This window comes from Salvelinus fontinalis, chromosome 34, assembly GCF_029448725.1.
Source record: "Salvelinus fontinalis isolate EN_2023a chromosome 34, ASM2944872v1, whole genome shotgun sequence".
NCBI lineage: Eukaryota > Metazoa > Chordata > Actinopteri > Salmoniformes > Salmonidae > Salvelinus > Salvelinus fontinalis.
In genome coordinates, this window is record NC_074698.1 from 21572434 (window position 1) to 21595993 (window position 23560).

The 23560-nt window shown below is 43.2% G+C and overlaps 2 protein-coding genes across 6 annotated transcripts in view; one reads left to right on the forward strand and one right to left on the reverse strand.

Moving 5' to 3' along the window:
- LOC129833490 (protein shisa-6-like) overlaps window positions 1-23560 on the forward strand; it is a 108158-nt gene that overhangs the window by 53163 nt on the left and 31435 nt on the right. The window lies entirely within an intron of this gene.
- Window positions 17218-23182, reverse strand: LOC129833491 (uncharacterized). The gene is made up of 5 exons (XM_055898140.1): window positions 23098-23182; window positions 22808-22912; window positions 22443-22712; window positions 22237-22341; window positions 17218-22118 (listed from the first exon to the last, which is right to left on the reverse strand). The coding sequence occupies exons 1-5, from the start codon at window positions 23111-23113 to the stop codon at window positions 21733-21735; spliced, it is 882 nt and encodes a 293-aa protein (XP_055754115.1). The 5' UTR covers window positions 23114-23182; the 3' UTR covers window positions 17218-21732.

Sequence of the window (23560 nt, forward strand, 5' to 3'; positions counted from 1 at the left end):
GTAGCAATTGAAAGAGAACACTTTGGAGATTATGGGGAAATTATCAGACCTAAGATTAGGACACAACAGTTCACCTGACACAAGACTGAATCAAAACGTTACACTGTTGATTTTATGTGCATTTTACATTAACTATACTTTTCACAGCATTTGTCAATAACGAAATCTGAAAATTCTCTGGATACATACAGTAACATAATAAGAAAATGTATTGACAAGATCAGAAAAAAACTATTACAAGGGTTTGAGTGAGAGGTCTAACTGGTGGTCCAAGTGCCCACACACCTCTCCAAACTCCACATTTCCTGAGTAATTCTAACTCACTTTTATGACAAGGAAAGAGCCTTCAACTTATGTGCATTTCTGTGCTCTCCTAGTTTTCCCATTGAGGAACTGAAGCAAGCATCCTTGTAACTGCCCACACGCACTGGTTGAATCAACTTTGTTTCATCGTCATTTCAATTAAATGTGTAGTGGTTGGTAGAAAAAATAATGTCAAATTAGGTTATATCTACAGTAGCTTTGATTGGACTGATACATTCAAAATCTTAGCTAGCAGTCATCATGAATCAAGTCGACAATCTACTGGCAAATCCTTTTTAATCCTTGTCATATGAAGATAAATAATGGAGAGAAATTATAGATAAAATGTATCGGTGCTCATCGGCCATTGAACATAAACATTACACAACAAGTTTGAAATCGCAAATTCAACGATGAGTGGTTTGGAAGGAATCAGTGGCTAACTGCAAGCATTGCAAGGCAATCACTAGCTTGATATTTAGTGGAGTGTTTGTGTGGGACCCAAGTCTTGTTTTAAGGGTGTCTTTTCCAAGCTTAAAATGATAAACATTCAATATTGGTCATGCTGTCAATCTAGCATCAATCAATCAATCAATTTTATTTTATATAGCCCTTCGTACATCAGATAATATCTCGAAGTGCTGTACAGAAACCCAGCCTAAAACCCCAAACAGCTAGAATGCAGGTGTAGAAGCACAGTGGCTAGGAAAAACTCCCTGGAAAGGCCAAAACCTAGGAAGAAACCTAGAGAGGAACCAGGCTATGAGGGGTGGCCAGTCCTCTTCTGGCTGTGCCGGGTGGAGATTATAACAGAACTATGCCAAGATGTTCAAAAATGTTCATAAGTGACAAGCATGGTCAAATAATAATCATGAATAATTTTCAGTTGGCTTTTCATAGCTGATCATTAAGAGTTGAAAAACAACAGGTCTGGGACAGGTGGCGGTTCCATAACCGCAGGCAGAACAGCTGAAACTGGAATAGCAGCAAGGCCAGGCGGACTGGGGACAGCAAGGAGTCACCACGGGCGGCAGTCCCGACGCATGGTCCTAGGGCCCAGGTCCTCCGAGAGAAAGAAAGAGAGAAGGAGAAAATTAGAGAGAGCCAAGATTTTCAAAATGTTCATAAATGACAAGCATGGTCAAATAATAATCAGGAATAAATCTCAGTTGGCTTTTCAAAGCCGATCATTAAGAGTTGAAAACAGCAGGTCTGGGACAGGTAGGGGTTCCATAACCGCAGGCAGAAGAGTTGAAACTGGAATAGCAGCAAGGCCAGGCGGACTGGGGGCAGCAAGGAGTCACCACGGCCGGTAGTCCCGACGTATGGTCCTAGGGCTCAGGTCCTCCGAGAGAAAGAGAGAAGGAGAAAATTAGAGAGAGCCAAGATTTTCAAAATGTTCATAAATGACAAGCATGGTCAAATAATAATCAGGAATAAATCTCAGTTGGCTTTTCATAGCCGATCATTAAGAGTTGAAAACAGCAGGTCTGGGACAGGTAGGGGTTTCGTAACCGCAGGCAGAAACAGTTGAAACTGGAATAGCAGCAAGGCCGGGCGGACTGGGGACAGCAAGGTGTCAGCATGCCCGGTAGTCCTGACGTATGGTCCTAGGGCTCAGGTTCTCAGAGAGAAAGAGAGAACGAGAGAATTAGAGAGAGCATACTTAAATTCACACAGGACACTGGATAAGACAGGAGAAGTACTCCAGGTATAACCAACTGACCCTAGCCCCCCGACACATAAACTACTGCAGCATAAATACTGGAGGCTGAGACAGGAGCGGTCAGGAGACACTGTGGCCCCATCCGAAGAAACCCCCGGACAGGGCCAAACAGGAAGGATATAACCCCACCCACTCTGCCAAAGCACAGCCCCCACACCACTAGAGGGATATCCTCAACCACCAACTTACAATCCTGAGACAAGGCCGAGTATAGCCCACAAAGGTCTCCACCACAGCACAACCAAGGGGGGGCGCCAACCCAGACAGGAAGTTCACGTCAGTAACTCAACCCACTCAAGTGACGCACCCCTCCTAGGGACGGCATGAAAGAGCACCAGCAAGCCAGTGACTCAGCCCCAGTAACAGGGTTAGAGGCAGAGAATCCCAGTGGAGAGAGGGGAACCGGCCCTGGAGAGACAGCAAGGGCGGTTCGTTGCTCCAGAGCCTTTCCGTTCACCTTCACACTCCTGGGCCAGACTACACTCAATCATATGACCTACTGAAGAGATAAGTCTTCAGTAAAGACTTAAAGGTTGAGACCGAGTCTGCGTCTCTCACATGGGTAGGCAGACTGTTCCATAAAAATGGAGATCTATAGGAGAAAGCCCTGCCTCCAGCTGTTTGCTTAGAAATTTTAGGGACAATTAGGAGGCCTGCGTCTTGTGACCGTAGCGTACGTGTAGGTATGTACGGCAGGACCAACTCGGAAAGATAGGTAGGAGCAAGCCCATGTAACGCTTTATAGGTTAACAGTAAAACCTTGAAATCAGCCCTTGCCTTAACAGGAAGCCAGTGTAGGGAAGCTAGCACTGGAGTAATATGATCAAATTTCTTGGTTCTAGTCAGGATTCTAGCAGACGTATTTAGCACTAACTGAAGTTTATTTAGTGCTTTATCCGGGTAGCCGGAAAGTAGAGCATTGCAGTAGTCTAACCTAGAAGTAACAAATGCATGGATTAATTTTTCTGCATCATTTTTGGACAGAAAATTTCTGATTTTTGCAATGTTACGTAGATGGAAAAAAGCTGTCCTTGAAACAGTCTTGATATGTTCGTCAAAAGAGAGATCAGGGTCAAGAGTAACGCCGAGGTCCTTCACAGTTTTATTTGAGACGACTTTACAACCATCAAGATGAATTGTCAGATTTAACAGAAGATCTCTTTGTTTCTTGGGACCTAGAACAAGCATCTCTGTTTTGTCCGAGTTTAAAAGTAGAAAGTTTTCAGCCATCCACTTCCTTATGTCTGAAACACAGGCTTCTAGCGAGGGCAATTTTGGGGCTTCACCATGTTTCATTGAAATGTACAGCTGTGTGTCATCCGCATAGCAGTGAAAGTTAACATTATGTTTTCGAATAACATCCCCAGAAGCATGACTTCTGCCGTGCTCAAAACAACTGGAAACTGGGAACTGGGAAATCTGACTTCAGTGAGATCAAGACAACTGGGAAATCTGAAAAAAACTAGCTCCAACATAGAAAACGCTGCTTTGAACGGCATCCAACTCGGAATTGTAAGTCGGGGACTTGGGCCTCTTTCTAGAGCTACGACCTGAAGATCACTGGCGTCAGCATGATTCAAGTTCGTTTTTTTCTGAGTTCCTAGTTGTCTTATAAGCACCATAAATCCAGACAATGCCAGACTTTGATGACAAAGTTTGATTACAAAAGTTGCCCACGAAGTACCGCCGCTCCACCTTCCTGTTCAAGTGAGCACAGCACAACAAGGTGAGTCCAAAAATGTATTGTATGCTGCTGCATAAATGATGTAATATGCCAAGGAGATATACAGTATATACTGTAGCTAAGAAAGTAATACTAAGTGTTTTGTGTAGTAAGCTGTTAGTAGTCCATGTGCCTCACCATAATAATTTGCCTACTGTTCTGACTTGGTGGTGCACATGTAGCCTATAACCTGTTTTAGAGAAACGTAATCATTGAATATTGTAAGAGCTTTCATTGTGTGCTTATATGCCCCTTTTGTTTATCCTACAGTTCTAACTTGGTGTACAGGGAGAATACTGTAAGAACGGCCCATGTTCTGAATTCTGTTGCTGTACATTTCAAAATTGCTGAACAAATAGTTATTTTGACTACGTCCGTCCTAGATTCCCTCTTATCTGCTCGTCATCCCCTAATGCCATAGTTTATAAATCTCAATTGTCAGTAGAAACCACATTTGTTTAAGCAAGTCAGCCATATCAGCAATGTTTTTTAAAATAATAAATGAGGCTGAATGATCTGTTTTGCTGCCAGACAAGGCTCTGCTGATAGGCAGGTGTAGCAGTGGTACGGTGTTGGGACTCTGCTGTTGGGACAGCTTTATATAGGCCCTAACAGTTTGTGGGCACCGTTTGTCACCGTTATAGTACAATTCATGTTACAATTAATGTATTGTTTAGTGTTGTGTTGTGATGTGATGTGTAGTGGCTTTGCTGGCATGCAAAAGAAAAATGTTTGGGGGGTTTGCCGCACCAAGATTTACACTCTAAAATCGCCAATGGTGGGAGGGATGGGGGCATCATCTTGTCGTGCGCAGTGCTCAAGTTTATAACTTAGGACGGCAGGGAGCCGAGCGATTAGAGTGGTGGGACAGTAACCGGTTGCTTGTTCAAATCCCTGAGCCGACAATATGCTAAATCTGCCGTTCTGCCCTTGACCAAGGCAGTTAACCCCCACAACAGCTGATCCCCGGTTGCTGATGATGTCGATTAAGGCAGCCCCCTGCAACTCTCTGATGCCTAGGGGTTGGGTTAACTGCGGAAGTTGTGCAACTGACTAGGTATCCCCCTTCCCTTTCCCTAATGGCTGTCAGTCAAAACCAGATGAGCAGAGAACCTGAGCTCTGATGTCATGTATATAATTTTACAGTACAGCCACTGCGTTCCAATTAAAGCTCCTATTAATGACAAAATCTGCCATTTTCAACCCGTATAAAGGATGACAAGGGCTGTGAGTGGAAAGGGCTACTGAGTACTTTGGGGTCTCCCAGTGTAAGTAATGTGTACCTTTCAGGTAGAGACTGGGATGCAGATAATTATGTGTGATGAGTAAGCATGGTTTGTCGTAGCTCATAGGCATTGCTGAAAATGGTGTAGCTCCACATTTATATGTTTAATATAACGCCTAAACTTACGCTCATCATAGAGGTACCTTTATACGTATATTCAAGAACATTATTTAAATAGCTGCAATCACACAGAACATCACACAGATTTCTTTTGTGATGGATGTCTGGCTCAATCTGGAGGTGAAAAAAGCCTCTCAGAAATGCTTTTAGGGCCACTTTGCTCTTTGATTTTCCCATTGAGTCGCCACATCAGGTATCTGACTCAGGCTCTCCTGAAGAAGAAAAGAAGGTTGCAGGGGGGATATGGTGATCAGAGAAATGCCATTACTAGAGGAGACCATAACAGAGAATGCTCGTTTCACTGATACTCACAAAGAGATGTGGCTTCTCTGGGGTTTTCTTGTGAGACATATTGATCCTTTTCAGACAATGTTTAAGTAATATGATCAAGAACAGAGCTAAGCAATAATGGAGACTGACTGCTAATCATTGATGTCAATCTCATGAACTTCTGTTTGTGATTGACATAAGCATAATATAGATCATGACTATAGCTAGAGAGTTGTGGTCTTATCAGTAAATTACAAGGTTTCACAGAATTTTTTGTGTGTGATTACTTCATTCAGAGACATGAAGACATGAGTATTTCTGCTTCCTTCACAATCAGATCACATTTCATCCTCTCCTCTCTTCATCCCCCATAGCAGACAGCAAGCATATGCTCAATGTATCAACCTAAATTGTCTTTAGCTTCTCTATGAATGTCCCCTTATACTACTGATTGACTTGGCTGCCCTTATCTGCCCACAAATATTTCTGATTCTCTTTGTTTAGTCTTTTCCTGCTCCATTCACCATATGTCTTTGGTAAATTTCACCCTTCTGACTGCCCTCATCCCCTTCACCTCTCTCCTCTCTGATCCTGTCAAACTCTCCTCTGCTGCGATGCACAGCCGTCCACCCACATCAGTCTCTTTCATGCACTCCGCCCTCCTTCTCATCATTTCTCTAGCCTCTCTCTCTCTCTCTCTCCTATCCCTCATCTCCCTCATTTCCTCTTGTCCCTTTTCTCATCTCAGCTTCTCTGATTGAACCTTTCACATTTCAGAATAAAAGTGTTCTCATGATATGGGAGAGCGTATCATGAAAGCTAATAGTTTTTACCCCCCTCCCTCGACTCACCCTCAACCTGGCAGGACCTGTCTTTTCCTGTTTCCCTTGGAAATATTGTCTGTCCATCAACATCTCGGCTTCAACATGTATACATTTAGATAAGCCTCAACCTGAGCACATCGCCTCTCTTCCCTGACCTCCATCACATGTTCAATGTCTTCTAATACTTCACTTGCTTCTTGACGTACCACCTTCTCTGATGTTATGCTCGTTAGATTTTAGACTAATGCAGTCCTACTACGAAAACAAAAAGGACAATGTTCCAATGACAATGTTCTATGTGGATGGAATCAGTCCGTATCCTACCAGTCTGCTGTGAAAGCCCCTAAAAACATTATTGCATTTATCTATGTTCGATCAATATCTCCCAGTGCCATCTATCAATGTTTCTCCCTCGAATATAATCCACCACTGGTTCAATCACTTCCATCTCCATCTCATCAATACCATATTTTGAGATACAGATTCTCCCTTTCTGTCTCTCTGCCTCCCCATTGGTAAGGAGATCAGGTGATTATAAGAACTGTTATGAGGAGAGGAGTGGTTAGATATTTGAACAGTTACCAGGCCTGTGTTTCTCAGAGCTACTCCGCTGTTATTTAATTAGTTGTCACTCCTAAACACAGCATCAGAGAAGGGGTTACTGGGTAGAACACTGGACACCCAAACAAACACTCCTCCACCAAACAAGTCAATTAATTAATGACCCGCCTCTACGAGCCGACAGTAGCACATAGTTATCACCTTGATGTATGCACACTAAGTGCCTCTTGATGCCAAGTTTCTGTGGTTGTACATTTAGAAAGCATGGGGATAGAAGGGTGACACAACCCTCACCATGGGATGTGGAATGCCAGACGAGCTGCGGCGCATTGTGCCACCACCCGCTACGGTAGCATGGGGGACAGGCATATGGCGTCAATTATTTCCCTAGTATGCTAATTAAAGGGAGACCCACCACTTTCCAAAGAAGCCTCTCCAATCCTGCCAGTGTGCAGGATCTGTAATTAATATGGGCATAACTGCGCTGGAGTGCAGATTGCAGACACTGTTTATCTGAGATACTTAGAAGTGCGCTCATCATTATGGGCGAAGGCACATGAAAAGGCGACTAATCAACGTGGTCCATATTTTCTCGAGCGGCGCTCAAGTGTGGCCTTCTCTCCATCACTCGAAGTCTGGGGCTGCAGCTCTGGCTCTCACCCTATCAGAGGACAGCTCACCATTAATCACGAGTGTCTTAATAAACGCTAGCAGACGAATGTCATCCAGTGCAACACGTCACACGTAGCGCCTCACTGCGTCCAACGACTATTAATTAGCGTCATCATCGTCCCCAAATGTTTGCGGGCTGTGAGCGATCATTTCATTAGCGAACTTTAGATGGGAGATACGAGGTAAATATTTTGAAGACGGGATAACAAGATGAACAGCAAACAATTCATGCAGATACTTGGCCACGATAAACAAGTTTAAGTCTGTAGGACTAGTATCTATCACAGTCATTATGTAAATAGATACAATCACCTCGTCTACTCATCTTGTGGTTTGATTGTTGCAGGATTGGTTACTCGCAGGAGGGCTGGGTAAGAAATTGGGTTGGGTAGGAAAAAAGGCCAGCCATCATATGAAAGGCTGGGATAAAAAAAAGTGAGATGAAGCAACTGATAAACAAAGGAATACATTTAAAAAACTTGAGCCAAGTCATCTTTCACTCCCTGAAAAAGTTGTAAAGTAACACGAAGCTTCCTGCTGATAGTTTCTATAAGTAATTGTCAAACGGTTGGGCATTGATGGCACATCACTATCCTTTATCGTGGCGTGTCAAGGTGAGTGAAGACTATTTTTACTAAGGGAGCTAAAACTTTCACATTGCTCTTAAAGTGCAGTTTAAAAGCTATCCTGTCCAGGGCTCAGTGTCAGATGTGATTCCCTCCAGTCAAGGGCTCAGTGTTAGATGTGATTCCCTCCAGTCCAGGGCTCAGTGTTAGATGTGATTCCCTCCAGTCCAGGGCTCGGTGTCAGATGTGATTCCCTCCAGTCCAGGGCTCAGTGTTAGATGTGATTCCCTCCAGTCCAGGGCTCGGTGTCAGATGTGATTACCTCCAGTCCAGGGCTCAGTGTTAGATGTGATTCCTTCCAGTCCAGGGCTCAGTGTCAGATGTGATTCCCTCCAGTCCAGGGCTCAGCGTTAGATGTGATTCCCTCCAGTCCAGGGCTCAGTGTTAGATGTGATTACCTCCAGTCCAGGGCTCAGTGTTAGATGTGATTCCCTCCAGTCCAGGGCTCAGCGTTAGATGTGATTCCCTCCAGTCCAGGGCTCAGTGTTAGATGTGATTCCCTCCAGTCCAGGGCTCAGCGTTAGATGTGATTAGAGAGATTAAAGTAGATGTCACACGTCCAGATTTGATGGATGACCCTATGTGAGCCTATGTGACCGCTATGTGAACCTAAGGGGTTGCCTGTCAGGGCATTCTGATGGTTAGGTGGGGGTCTTTGGGTAAGGGTCCAGTTGTCAGGTCAACCGGTAATGATTTATGACCCCAGCCTGATTTATGACCCTATGTAATGATTTATGACCCTATGTCCTGTTGTAGCAGGCCTGCCCATATTTGGGCTTCCGGTCAGGACATCCTGGCCGGGGTGGGGGTCTTTGGGGTAAGTGTCAAGTTGTCAATGTCGTAAATCAGAAAAAGATCATGATTTAGGACCCTATGTAGTGATTGATGCCCCAATGGTTTGTAGAAGGGGGGCATGCCCATATTTGGGCTTCCGGTCAGGACATTCTGATGGTTAGAGGGGGGGCTTTTGGGGGGTAAGTGACCAGGTGTCATGTCAAACTGTTCCTGGATGTCTAGTGTTGGGGGGTTGTTAATGAACATTTCAAAGAGGCTGGCTTTGCAGAAGCCTTATAAACCCCCAAAACAATGCCTGTTTAAGACTGTACAAGATCTTAAGAATAACCATGGAATTTGGGATCGGTGGCAAAGCGGTGATGACTGTAACAACTGAAGCGGGTCCTCGGTTGGTTCATAGAGCACGGGCCAAGTATCAACCCGCAATATATGATGCTCCAAAAAAACGTTTTTTAAATGTGTATAGAAGCCAAATACCTCCATCAAATGCGCTGAAAGATCAAGTGTTGATGTCTAATGGACAGCTATGGGGGTATCGGTTTGATTACGTGGCCTGTAGAGTGACCCTCTATACGGTCGCTGAAGGAGAAGAATATACAGAACAGACTGTAGGCTTGGACTATGGTGTTGAAGACTGGTCGGTTTTTCGCAAGGTGGTGTGTCCTGAACTGCGCCTTATCACCAAGGGGTATAGTGTGTTCACGGGCCACGAGACCCGTTGGGAAGGTACCCCTGACTCCTCAGGACGTATATTTCACAGGGTGAAAATACAAAGACAGAATGGACGTCCCTGCGGCTTGGAGTTCTATATCGGCACCCAGGAAATCCGAAACCAAAACCTTCGGGAGGGGGGCCATACTGGGGATACCAGACTGCGTCTGCTTATCCCTTTTAAAAGTTGGGATGTAGTGGAATTGAACATGTTGAAGGCGTTGGATGATCTCTTTGTACAGAGCCAACAGAGGCAGAGCCTTGTGCATTTAAAGAAGTGCATAATATATACGAATCTTGAAGATTACGTTTCAAAAGAGCCTCAAGAAGATACAACTTCAGAAGAAAACTAAGTACGGGGAGTCTTTAACCACGCCCAGATGCCCTAAGGCGGGGTTCTACAATAAATGCAAAAGCAGCCGGTTCTTCATTTCATCATAGACCATGGATATCCCTACCTTCTACGAGGACTCCGCTACGTCATGGGGCCCCGAAACTAAGGACTCAATGCCTCGCAGCCCTACACTCTACTCACCCCTGGCAAGACCCGCGACACCACCTACATGTACCCAGCCTGAGGATGTGTTTGATGGGGTGGTCAGTACTATTTTTGTGGATACCATCAAGGCCTCTGTAGCTACACTTTTAGACTTGGTGATTGGCGACTATATAAGAGAAAAATGCATCGGCTGTGAGATCAATCACCCCAGCCAGCGTCGTCATCCTTGCCTATACGACCCTCCGAGATACTACTTTTTCAATCATTTTGAGGAGCTGGTGAAAAGACTGTGGTCCCGCAGGTTTATACCATCGCTGGTCAGCGCCCTGGAGTCTATGGGTCTTGTGCCGTCTATCCCCAGAGTTTACGGGGTAACCGAGGCCTTCCTACATGAACTGAAGGAGGCAATTTTCATCCACGAGAAACTCAAAGAAATCCGACACACCCTGGTGACCGACAACAAATACCGGGAAGCTGTGGTGGCTGATGTGGTGGTTTTCTGGCTCAATAAATCCCAAGAGACCGAGTGACATTTTGTTATTTAGAGCTATGGGTAACTATGTGTCTACGATGTTGGAGCGAATAAATACATTTTTTCTTTTGAGAGACCTTACAAATGTTATGCATCAGATTATTGAAAATAAAGTGAATAATGTATCGTTCTACACGACACACAATACCTGGGCTAATGTCGAGCGTTTGTTGAAAATGGAACAAATCATGAATCATGTACGACATACGGGTGGGAGTTTGCAATGGACACAAATGGTATCAAGAATTGTTGATGAGTCTGAAGAGCTAGAAGTAACTTTGGCTAAGATTTTGCATTATTTGTTTGAACCCCCATTTAATGTGAACGTGTATCATATTTGTTGTTTATATACTTATATATCCGACGTGTGTGTTTTAAAAATTCAGCGGCACAAACCTGTACATCTAAACCAGATATACAGGGTGTTGCATGATGTGATTGTTGAGAAAACTGTGACTTGTATCTTGCAACAAATCCTGAATTGGTTGTATACGTAATACTTGGTGTTAAAAAAATAAAAATTCTCAAACTGAAATGTTGTCGTTATTTGAAAGTTGCTCATTAACGTTATTGTCCCTCAGAGAGGCAAGAAGGATGGCTGAACAGCTGTTGAAAAACATTTATTATAATCCCTCTAACCCCGGGTCTTATGGTGGTAAAGAGCGTTTACAGAGAGCAATAGCCGAAGAAACAGGTAGCCTGTTAAGCGATGCTAAAGTGAGTGAGTGGTTATCAGAGCAGGATGCCTATACTCTCCATAAATCTGTAAGAAAACATTTTCCAAGAAATAGAGTTTTTTCTACGCATCCCTTATCCCAATTTCAGGCGGATCTATGCGACATGCAGGCCCTTGCCGATAAAAATGATGGAAATCGCTACATGCTAACGGTTATAGATATTTTCTCTAAAGTAGCCTTTGTAAGGGTTTTAAAAAATAAGAGCGGGGCCGAGGTAACCCGGGCCTTTGACTCGATCTTGAAGGCAGGAGGCGCACCCAATAAAGTGCAGACTGATGGAGGAAAAGAATTCTTCAATAAGACATTTCAGAAGCTGATGAATAAGTATAACATAATACATTTTGCTACAGGCTCGGATTTGAAAGCTTCGGTTGTGGAACGCTTTAATAGGACTTTGAAGGAGCGGATGTGGAGATATTTTACAGCTCACAACACACACCGATATCTCGATATAGTTCAGGATTTAGTAAAGGGGTACAATAACAATTATCATAAGAGTATAAGGATGAAACCGTCTGAGGTGTCTTCTGAAAACTCTTTTCAAGTCTTTAAAAATCTGTATGGTTTGTTCCCCGTTCGCCGTAAGAAAAAAATTAACTTTAAATTCAACGTGGGTGACTTGGTGCGTATATCTAAATTGAGGGGTGTTTTCGACAAAAAATACGAACAAGGTTTTAGCTCGGAGTTGTTTACCGTTACAGAATGTCTGCCACGCATACCCTCTGTCTACAAATTACAAGATTATGACGGGGATCTTATAGAGGGATCTTTTTATGAAAAGGAATTACAGAAGGTCCAGTTGGGTAAAGACAAAGTCTTTCACGTGGAGGAGATTCTAGATCAGAAGAGAGAAAAGGGTAAAAAATGGTTGCTGGTCCGCTGGAAAAACTGGCCCCAAAAGTTCAACAGTTGGGTATTGGAGCATGATGTGGTGGAGGCAACGGGGATTAATTTAAACCCACAGTCCTGATAACTAGCTCCTCATTCTCGTGTACACAGGAGTGCATCATGGAACACAGCGGCTTCTACCTGACTCTCCCCAGTAATGCGTCTGCACATATATATCGTAATAATCAGAGTTCGAATTATACAACCAATTTTCCAAAGCCTATAGAGTTATCCGAGGCTTGGGAAGTAGGTCTCAGCGAGATTACATACCCCCATAGTTGGTATAATATCAAAGATAAGGACCGTGATTTTTATTGCAAAAAGTTATCGGAACCTGCGAAACTTATTAAGCTTAAAAAAGGTTTCTATAGAACCGTCGACAGGATCGTCTCAGAGTTGAATGAACACCTAACCCTAAACAAGATGGAAATATTCCTATTCTACAATCCAATCCATAAAAGGATACAAATCTCAGGGCCTGCTAACGGGGGTATAAAGACCAGCGGTAATTTATCCTACATGTTGGGGATGGGTCCCAATAAATGGACGTATGTGAAAGATAAATTATTCCCATTCCCTGCCGATATCCATGCAGGCTTTTACAACATATTTGTGTATACCGACATCATAACCTATCAAAGGGTCGGAGACACATGTGTGCCCCTCCTGAGAACAGTTCATATAGACGGAAAGGATGGGGACATCGTCACTGTCAATTATGACAAGCCGCACTACGTACCCGTCAGCAAGAAATATATTGAAAACATTCTGGTTGAGCTTAAAACGGATCAGAACGAAAACATTGAATTTACTTATGGTAAAACTATTGTAAAACTACACTTTAGACCCACCAAAACCTCTCTACATATATAATATTTGGTATTATATTTATAAACATAATACCAAATAAAAGGGTTATGGAGCACCCTCAGCTCGACCCCAACCGTTATGTTTCATACTATGTGGATCAAGTTGGTAATGGACTACCAGGATATCATGGATCACCGACAATGTATGGTGCGGGGATAGGGGGTATATTTCGTAACCTCTTTAGGATGGTTTTACCGTTTATGAAGAGAGGCTTCAGCATAGCCAAACCACACTTAAAATCCGCGGCTAAAAATATAGTAAGTGAGGTTGTAGCAAATGCTATGACCCGCAGAGCGTCACCAGAGGTGGAGCATCAAGAAGGCTCTGGTCTTATGATATTGTCTCGAAGGCCTAAAAAGAGACCCCCAGGTTTAAGACGCAGGCCTGCACCTAAAAAGCGGAGGTTAACTGTTAAAAGAACCTCAGTAAGTCAAAGACGTGGTAAAGTGAGGAGGTCTGGACCAAAAAGAATACTAGGAAGTATTTTCTAAAAGAATAAGTGACATGGCTCTTTTACACCGAATGTCCTCTGAAGCTATAAAGACAGAACTCGATCTTTTCACGGCACCGTTAACGCAGCATTCAATAGACAGGTCCAGTTATGTGGAGATAGCCCCCCTCTCGGCTATTACAGATAACGGGCCTATCGAATTTTTCATACCAGGACACGGTGACAACTATCTGGACCTCAACAACACCTTGGTGCATTTACGTCTAAAAGTGACCAAAAGAGATGGGTCTAATATTGCAGGCGATGCCAAAGTGAGTCTCATTAATTACCCCTTGGCCACCATCTTCTCCCAAGTGGATGTGACTTTGGGTGAACGCCTAATCAGTCAAAGCAGCGCCACATACCCATATAGAGCCATCATGGAGTGTTTGCTAAACTACTCCGAAGACACTCTCAAAACACAATTTAGCGCCGGGTTGTTTAGCAAGGATACTGCAGGAGTCTCTATGGAATCGACAGACCCTTCCACGGGGGCGAACAAAGGCCTAGCGGCACGCGCTCGCTACTGCGCCGAATCTCGAGAGTTTCATTTGCTAGGCCCTATACACTCTGACATTTTCTTTCAAGAACGGTTGCTCCTAAATTCTGTTGATTTAAGATTAAAATTAACCAGGGCCAAGGATGAGTTTTGCCTGATGTCTCCCCAAGACGGGGATTTTAGTTTGAAAGTGTTGGGGGCCACCCTTTTTATTAAAAAAGTGTCTGTATCTCCGGCAGTACGCCTGGGTCACTCACATGCTTTGATGAAAGGAAATGCCCTTTACCCTCTCCAAAGAATTACCATGAAAACCTTTAGCATACCTGTGGGCAGTAGAATCTGCAGTCAAGAAAACCTATTTCTAGGCCCTTTACCTAGATATGTGGTTATAGGTCTGGTTGATCACGCCTCTAATACGGGGAGTTTAGATAAAAACCCCTTTAATTTTCAACACTTCAATGCAGAGTATGTAGCTCTCTGTCAGGACGGACGTCAGGTTCCTGCTAAGGCTTTCCAACCCCAATTTAACAACAACATATCTGTGCGAGAATTTTACAATCTATTCCTGGCCACAGGGAGGCATCTAAAAGATCTCTCTTTGCCTATTGACAGAAATGATTTTGCAGAGGGTTACACTTTGTATGCTTTCAATTTATCACCTGATGATGACACCTCAGGAAATCTGTCTGTGATGTCCCAAGGTAACCTCAGGCTGGAAATGCGTTTCCGTACACCTTTAACCTGTACAGTTAGCATGATTGTTTACGCATGCTCTGATTCAATCTTGGAAGTGAATGCCCGAAGACAGGTCTTAGTGGATTATTATTAAGGACCTTTGAGCAAAGACATGAATACCCAAGAGTTGGAAGGGCTCATGAGCCGCTTGATTGGAAAACAATTTTGTGGAGTGATGGCTTGTGATGAATTACCTATTGAGATATGGCCTGAGAGGCCTGCAATGTTTATTGTCAATACCCATCCTAAACACATGCCTGGTGAACATTGGCTAGCTATGACATTAGAACCGGAAGGTGGAAGAAAAATCTCAACTTTTTTTGATTCCTATGGCTTTCCCCCCGGTTTTTCACATTTCCCTAAATCTATTAAAGATTTTTTGACCCTAAACGGTTCAAAGATCTACTACAGCATCAAACAAGTGCAAGATAACCTTTCCACTACATGCGGTCACCACTGTGTATTTTACCTGTGCCAAAGAGCCCGGGGAGTTTCTTTTGAAGATGTTATGTTTCTTTATAAGGATGATTTAAGAAGTAATGATGACTTTGTATCTTGTTTTGTTAGAAAATATCAAAAGTGTTCAAATGTGTGTCGTTTAAGAACGCGTAATCAAGGCGTATGCTCACGTCATATGTTTCAAGAATGCCACAAATGTTAAATTGCTTATTTTTCAAATAAAACATTTTATTGAATTTAATCATAGTCATTCAAAAGTCATTTTCAAAAGTCATTTTCAAAAGTCTAACCACGCCGAGAGATCGGGATTAGGAAAAGGTCCTGAGACGTTCATGGGAGTAAATGAGTTAGCATCATCGCTTTCATAGGGGGGCGGTGTCGTTGGGGCATCTTTAGGGGTGCTGTATCTCGTTGAAGGCTTTTGTTTTAAAGCTTGAATCTGTTGACGAAGCTTATGGTTGGGTACACCCGAGAGGGGAATGTTCAGGATTGCCAGGGCCTTAAGAAACTGACGCCAGCCGGGAGGCCTTCGGTCATCAGCAACCTTGTGGGCAGCCGTGGTACTTTTAAGTAAGTCCACCATATGGGAACCCCTAACAACAGCGCCCTGAAGTATAAACTCTCCAGAATCGTTCCAAGCAGCTAATCCCTTTGAGTCTTTTATCTTGTTCATAATGTATTTAACATTCTTCCGGTTACGTAAAGGCACATGTGTCAGTAGGTCATGCATAACTTTATCTTCAAAAGGCATTTGAGCTTCACCAGACATAGGATCTTCACTAGGTAAGAGCGCCGGTACAGGCCTTACCGGGGCCTGGCTATCGTTAGGTTCGACATCTGTTAAAGGGTCCGGTAGGGAAAGTGTTAAATGGTTGCTCTCTCTCGCCCCTTGCTTTACCAGAGTCAAATATCTTTGCATTAGGTTTGTGTATTTTTGGATCTTATCATAAGGGTTCAATCCTTTTCGGTTCAAAACATCCTTCATGGCCGTATCCAAATCATTTTCAGCTGTTTGTCTGATATTTTCAGGACCCTGCATTTGATTTTTAAGTCTATCCAACTCTTGTTGTGGCACCAAGTACATTTTAGTGGCCATCACACCGCGTGTTCAACCCCCACGTCTGGCAGCAATAAGGCTGGTGATGAAGGGCACAGCTATACTGAGTAAAGGTATGAGAAAACCTCCAGACTGTTGTATACTATGTCTTTTCTTTTGAAGACTGGCCCTTTTATTGGCAAAGAGTTTGATCGCGGTCTTTTGTCTCTTTAATTTTTTCAATTGGTTCAGGGTGAGTGGAATGCGCCCTTTGAGAAGATTCAAAGCAATCTCACATAAGGCTAATATGAGATCTGAAGAACAACTACCCAAGATGGCCTTCCGTCCTTTAGCTGTAGACCCAACTAGCCTTGTCAAAAGGGGCAGGTTTCTTTTTAAACGCAGAGACATAGCGTTTACTTTTTAGGAAGGTATGCAGCAGGCCGCTCCCACGGAAACAGGCCTGTACGTAGCCTAAGCTGTTCTGGAGTATTTGCTTTTAAATCCACGATTAAATAAGAAAATGGCTCTTTGGTAGCGTCCTCATAGCTCTCCATAAAGTATGATTTCCTTCCAGGGTACATCTGCTGAGCTAGAGTGCTAATTTGCAGTTTGTCTCTAGGATTTTTAAACAATACCATGTAGTTGGCATTCAAGCTAATGGTACGGCTATTTTTACCTTGGTGAAACACATTCTGGACCAAGTAAAGCACGGACAGGTTTCTATGATGAGTATATTGGGTAAAAGCTCTTGCAATTTCTGGATGTTCGCTACCAGCAAATAGCATATCGTCCAAAACAAGCAGATTGTGTATATGTGGGGGGAGAAGTTGATCATCAGACAGAGAATCGGGTATTCCTTCAACAAACTTGATTTTTATTGTCTTCAATAATTCATCATACAGAGGTTGGTAACAGGAATAACACCATACAATATTGTCAGGCTTTTGAGATAACACATGTTCAGAATTCTCTAAAATACTTTTTACAAAAAAAGTTTTACCACTGTTTGATGGGCCTGCAATTAAGGCCGAAAAGGGCAGTTTTAAACGGGGGTCAAAATCCTCGACAGCCGTCATTATATCTTAACCTTTAAGACACACTGGGGCTTGTAGCCTAAGTCAGTAGCCAAAGGGCAATGTGGTACCGTCAGGCAATAGCCGTCTCTTGTCATAGACTACCCTGAATCTTTTAGTGAGTGGGGCGTTTCTTAGATGGAACCCCTTTTTATCCCTCACTATTTTGTTGTAGGAGGTCAAAATCTCCAAGTCACTATTCTTGTCATTTACGAACCCGTCGACCAAGCGCGTGATTGATTCCAAGTTTACACGCGGGGCATTTTCGTAGTTTTGAGTCACGCCTTTGGCTTTCAACACCACGTGATTGTCTTTAGTCCTAAAAGCATAGCTTTTGGGCCCACATGAGGACCATTCTGTGATATGGTCACCCTCGGCGAGTTCACTAGTTAAACCCCCAAGATAGTTGCTGAGTGGGGGGTTCCAATCCCCCGGCTTGCTTACATAGACCACAGAGTCTGTGTCGTGGTAAAGAACCCGCCGCTGAAGCTGTTCCATGAGGGTGTACAGTTCAAGTCGGGCATAGGCTGTGGTAAATGCTGCAAGAAACACATTTACATTACCTGGGGGTAGAACCCACTTTGGGTTGCGCCGCCATTGCACCAAGGCAATGTCTTGACTCAAGAATGAAAAATGTGAAATTTCGTATTGGTCCGAAAAAACAAATTCCAAAAATTCTTCCGGGTCTTTAATGATCGAAGTTGTTAGCATATTGCTTCTCTGCGCTAACTTCCCCCAAAGGGAGTTCAAGTACAATTTCGAAACATTTCTTTTGGTTTTGTTGACCTGTATTCTGTCAGGGTCAAGAAGTATGCCTTCTCTGTCATGGTAGTCTTGAATGTACTTCTCTTTACTTTCTTCATCTGTAACCGATGCTGGATAGCCTGAAGCCATCTGCTTGCATCTCAAGAAGGTCTTGATGTACTCTTTAAAAAGTGTGTCTGATTTCCTGGAAAAGTTCCACACTTCAAAGATTTTGGCCACACGATACCCCTTCTCCAAAGCCTTAGAGAATTCAACGGTGACCCAGACACCTGTCAGGGCTCTTTCTTGATCTGAGTGATCACATGGGTTTTCCTGGTTGTTGTTTTCACAGCATGTGCGACAAAGGGGAAAGAAAAGTTTTCCTTTAGACCCCTTGTAAGGCAGCACAGGTATAAACAGACCCCTAGGAGGGTAGACAGTCGCTTTGATTAAACCAAAATAATTTTGGGGTTCGTCAAAGTCGCTGTGAATAATTTCAGGATGCCCTATAGGATAGCATGAGGAACTCATTACATGAGGATATAGGGATGTAAAATCTACATAACCTATTGTCTCGTCGGGTTGAGCTACATAACGCAATGTCAAAGCATTGGTCCTGCCTCCAAACAAGGCCTGTCTCGGTTCCAGGGGCTCTGGAGGGTCATATTGGGTAAGGAAGGCCTGAACATGAGGATCCGCCTTTTTCAGGGCTGTCCATTCGTGTTCCCACAAAACCACCACTTTTAACCCGTATGTAGCCTTTAAAGAATTCAGTTTGTCTTGGAACTCTTGGTACATTTCCCCAAAAGTCTTTTGGGTTAGGACACACATGGCCTGGGGGACAAAGCATAATTTACAACCGTGGAAGAAACAACCGTTGTACTCATACACTGTCTCAACACCGTCAATCTGTGTGTATCCATCTACATGGTAAGGCCCAAAAGCCTTCTCGCCCCGATTCAAAGCATGTTGGATAAAAACATTTTTATCCTGGGCTAGGTACTCCAACCATTGAATGGAGCCACTAGAGTAGGCCTTGAATTGTCGTCGGTAGTTGTCTGGCGATGGGATCGCTATAGAGGCTGGAGTTAGATAGTGTGTACGATAGGTTTTCATGCACGCGGATGCAATAGTTGTACAGCTCCAGGGGTCAATGCCTGCATCTTTGATTACCTCTTCTCGGAATCTGAGGCATCCTTCACGTAGTATAACCACGTCATTGTCACAGTATGATTCCATCTCTTTATGAAAATCAAAAGTTCCATGTCTTACTGTCTCGTACCAAGTCATGAATTTCTCACGCTCTTTGGTAGACATTTGATCACAACCGTACATTTCGGGGGCTGGATAAGCTCCTATATAATGTAGATTCTCGTCAGATGTGAAGAAGTGGGGGAAATAGCCTTTGACCGAGTTTTCAAAACCCAAGGCCTCTGGCATTTGAGCCAATCTCATGGGTAAGAAGCTTAAACTGTCAATGTATCTCTGTTTGAAGGCGTGGTCAACAAAACATAAGATTTTACTCCCTTGAGCAATGACACTGGGCGCCACGCCTTGCTGTATCAAAGGGTTCAGAAGCAGATAGGAGTCATAGGCGCGCGCATTGTGTGCTATAAACGTGAAGTTTCTGTACTGGGCCTTTCTAAAATGTTTTAGAAAGAGTCGGGCGCAATCGGGCCCCTCGGCCGACCACTTTTCACCGTTGAAAGTCATGGTAGATACAAAAATAGGCAAGTGAACCCCTGATTGCTGATTTGTCTCAAAATCATAAAAAACATATTTCTCTGTATGTTCATCTTCAGCCAGGGGCTGAATGTAGCACTCATGTGGTACTTCTTGAACAACTTCTGCGTCTCTGCTTTTCAAGGGCCCTTTACAGATTGGGCAATGTATGATTCCACAAACATGGGGTTTAGGGCTGTCTATTTTAAGGTTGTAATTGCAATGGCATTTTGGACATTTCTTGTTAATGTCACAAATGCTTACAGATTTACAGGCCTTGGGGTGCCATGTTTCAGTTTTGTGTTTTTCGTAACAGTAGGCTGAACGACATGTGCGGTGACAATCCTCACAGGGTGTCAAGTTTAGCGGTTGCATAGGGCAATGTTTATCCAGACATACTGAACAGTTATAACGGCACGAGTGCCCCCCCTTGCGGGTGTAGCCGGTATGACAGGCTGGACAGACATATGGGGCGCCTAAAAATGCTGTGATGTTAGTTACGGCATAGTAATGCTCATTTTGCACATAAAAGTACATAGTCTTAGGGTGTGGCTCTTGTATATTTTGGAACTTCAGGAGCGCGTCATTAGCCCTGCTGTGGTACAAAACCACAATCTTGATATTCAGAAAGTTTTCAAATTTGCCTATGTCTGAGAAAGCCACAGCATCCTGTATACCTAAACCCACAGCCTTTTGTAGCTCTTGAGCTTTCTGTAACGCTTCGCGCTCTGTACATCCTGGGCTGAGTAAGTGGGCCAAACCTATGGCAAAGCATAGCTTATTACCATGATTGTGAACGATTATGAGGTAGGCCTTTTTATTGCTTATGATTTCGGACTGCATCAGGCTATCGAGTTTACGTCTCTGCCCGCCGCCTCCTTGGGGTGGCCGGACTAATTGTACTACAAGTTCGAGGGTCCTATCTGCTAGCACGTTTAAATTTGACTGAACAAGGCGTTCTAGCAGGTTAACAAATTGTTCAAGATCTGCTTCACCCCTATTTAAAATAAGCGACACACGGCTCTGCAGACTGTCTCCTAAAATTTCCAACTGTAAGGTATCCCTTGGTTGGCTATAAGCTCTAACTCTATCTACCAGTTCATTCAAAGTGTCCATAAGCATTACGTAAAACACAGCATATTCCCGAATCTGACCCCCCCATGCGAAATTGAAAAACTGTCGAACCTCAATATTGTGGAATTTATTTCGATACAAAACATGTTCACTGCGATCAAGACCATCCCCATCCTGATTTGCTAGACAATCGTCCAACTGTTCAAAAACATCGTATTGGGTTTCAGACTCTTCAGACATGGGTGTTAAAGGCTGGCTTAGAGGTGTAGGTGGTGCAGAATTAAACCTAGGGCTTTCGTTCTGTACATTGTGATCAAGACCTTCCCGATCCAGATTTGATAGACATTTGTTCAGCTGTTCAAAAACATCGTATTGGGTTTCCTCTTCGAACAAGGGTGTTAAAGGATGGCTTAGAGGTGTAGGGGGTGCAGAATTAAACCTTGGGCTCTCGTTCATCTGGGTAATTAAAGATATGATTGATTCGGGTATCTGTGATAACCTGTTTTCATCTGCAGACCCTGACTCATTCATACGTGTAATAATTTCAATGAGTTCGGAGGGAATCTGGGATAATAGGTTTTCATCTATAGCCCCTATGTCAATTAGCCCAGAATCATTCATATGGTTAATTATATCTTGGAGCTCTGTAGGGATTTCCGCTAAGAGGGTTTCAATTGTCTCGCTTAGGTCTATAGGGGGCGCCATTTCTCTACTTAAGGATGTGTGTGCTTGTGTTTTTTTTACATATGTGTTTTTTAACGGAGGTATTTGCTTGTTTTAACCCTACTGTTGTTTAACATGCGGGGAAGCTCTCTACGCCAGAATGACACATCCTGATTGTATTGATGTTCGAATAGAATACCCATACGACGTTGAAGTAAAGCCTTTCGTGATTTTAAACCCTGTGTAAAAGCCTTGAAAAGCACGGCTTGGTCTATTTCACAAGAGGCTTTTGCCGCACCAGAATTGGCCGCTTCAATAAGGTTGGCCACTTCACAGAACATCAAATCGTCTACCTCAGAAATGTCATTTAAAACTTTGAAATCATCAGGCTTCGCTGTTCTGGTGACTGGGGTCTTTGGCGCCTCCTCGGGATCTAGATGTGTAGCTTCTTGGAGGTCTTTATAAGCAGGCGAGGAGTCTGCATTAAAAATAATACATACAGAAAAATAGGTTATTAACCCTAAAATATGTTTGATAAAAATGTAAAATACATTTCAGATATAAGCCTATATATTAACAATACATTAATTAAATACCTCGGCTTTTTTGAAGAGGGCTGTTCTGAAGAAGCTCTGAGAACTCGGGAACATGTCTTTGGGCAACCCTAATTATAGCATCTGCCTGGTCTGTAGCTTGTGAGCCTGAAATTTAAAAAAAAAAACAGCATTAGTACATGTTTAAACATATTCAGGCATAAAAATAAAATATATATATATATATATAAATTATAATTGATTCATACCTTGTCCTTGTAACGCTGTCTCGTGAATACCCTCCCAGTAGTATTGTTCGGGTGAAGCGGACCTGTGGATCTGGGCCCTGATTGTCCGTTGGTGTTTAATAGGGGGCGTCCAGCGGTCCTGGGTCAGGGGAGTTGACAGGCCGTTTAAAGTCTCTGTTTGCGGCTTCTGTGTAAATACATCCTGGGAGTAGGGCACAATTGTCTCGTAGGCATATCCTTCACAGAAACCGTGTAGACTCCCTATGGCACCCGTTCTAGGAGGTATTTCCGCTGTAAACACATAAAATAACTTTTAATATAAGACGCCGATACTTTTTGTTTTTAAGGTATAAATATTCTTAAGGAATTCTTGGAATCTTACTTACTACAATTCAGGGTCGGCGTTGGGATGTAAACAATTTGTTCCGGAGACCCTACGACCGGTTCGAGTTCAGTTATATCTCGGAGAATCTGAGTGAAGGTTTGAGAATCTAAAAAAAACATTAGATAATATTAAAGCTCTAATCATTTTAGCTAATATTGACATTTTATACGTTAAGAATCCGGGCCCTAAGACCTGTTTAATATTTCTATAACATACAACGTTTTCAAACAATTCCCAAGAACAAACAAATCTAATATATAGCATATGTAAATATTTATTTCAAGAACTAACCTTGAGAAATATCCATCAGGAGGGTATTTACCAGATCTTTTTTAAAGGGGTCCGTCCGATAACTATTCCTGGAGGAATGCTGTAGGGTAAATGCGCGAAAACGATGCTAACAGGGGGGACCTGTTTTGCTTAGCTTTTGTAGCCGTCGGACTCTAGTGGTGTCGTATTTTTCGCGCTAAAACAGCCTAAAAAGTTATCTTTGAAACCTAAGGCATGTGGTTCAAACACCAGCCATTTGGTTCAAACATAGGGTATTGGGTGGCGTCTAAACATTAGGTATCTTTTGATATTCTAAAATCTCCGGGGGCTAGCATCTAGATGCTGGGGCTGGGGAGGTCTCGACAGCGCTGGGCTGAATGACTTTTAGACATCTGTTTGGCCTGATAGTGTAAACCCTGGTTTCAAACGACCCCCCCATGCATAGAGAGAGAGCCTTGAGCGCAGATGCAAGGGTATTTTTTTA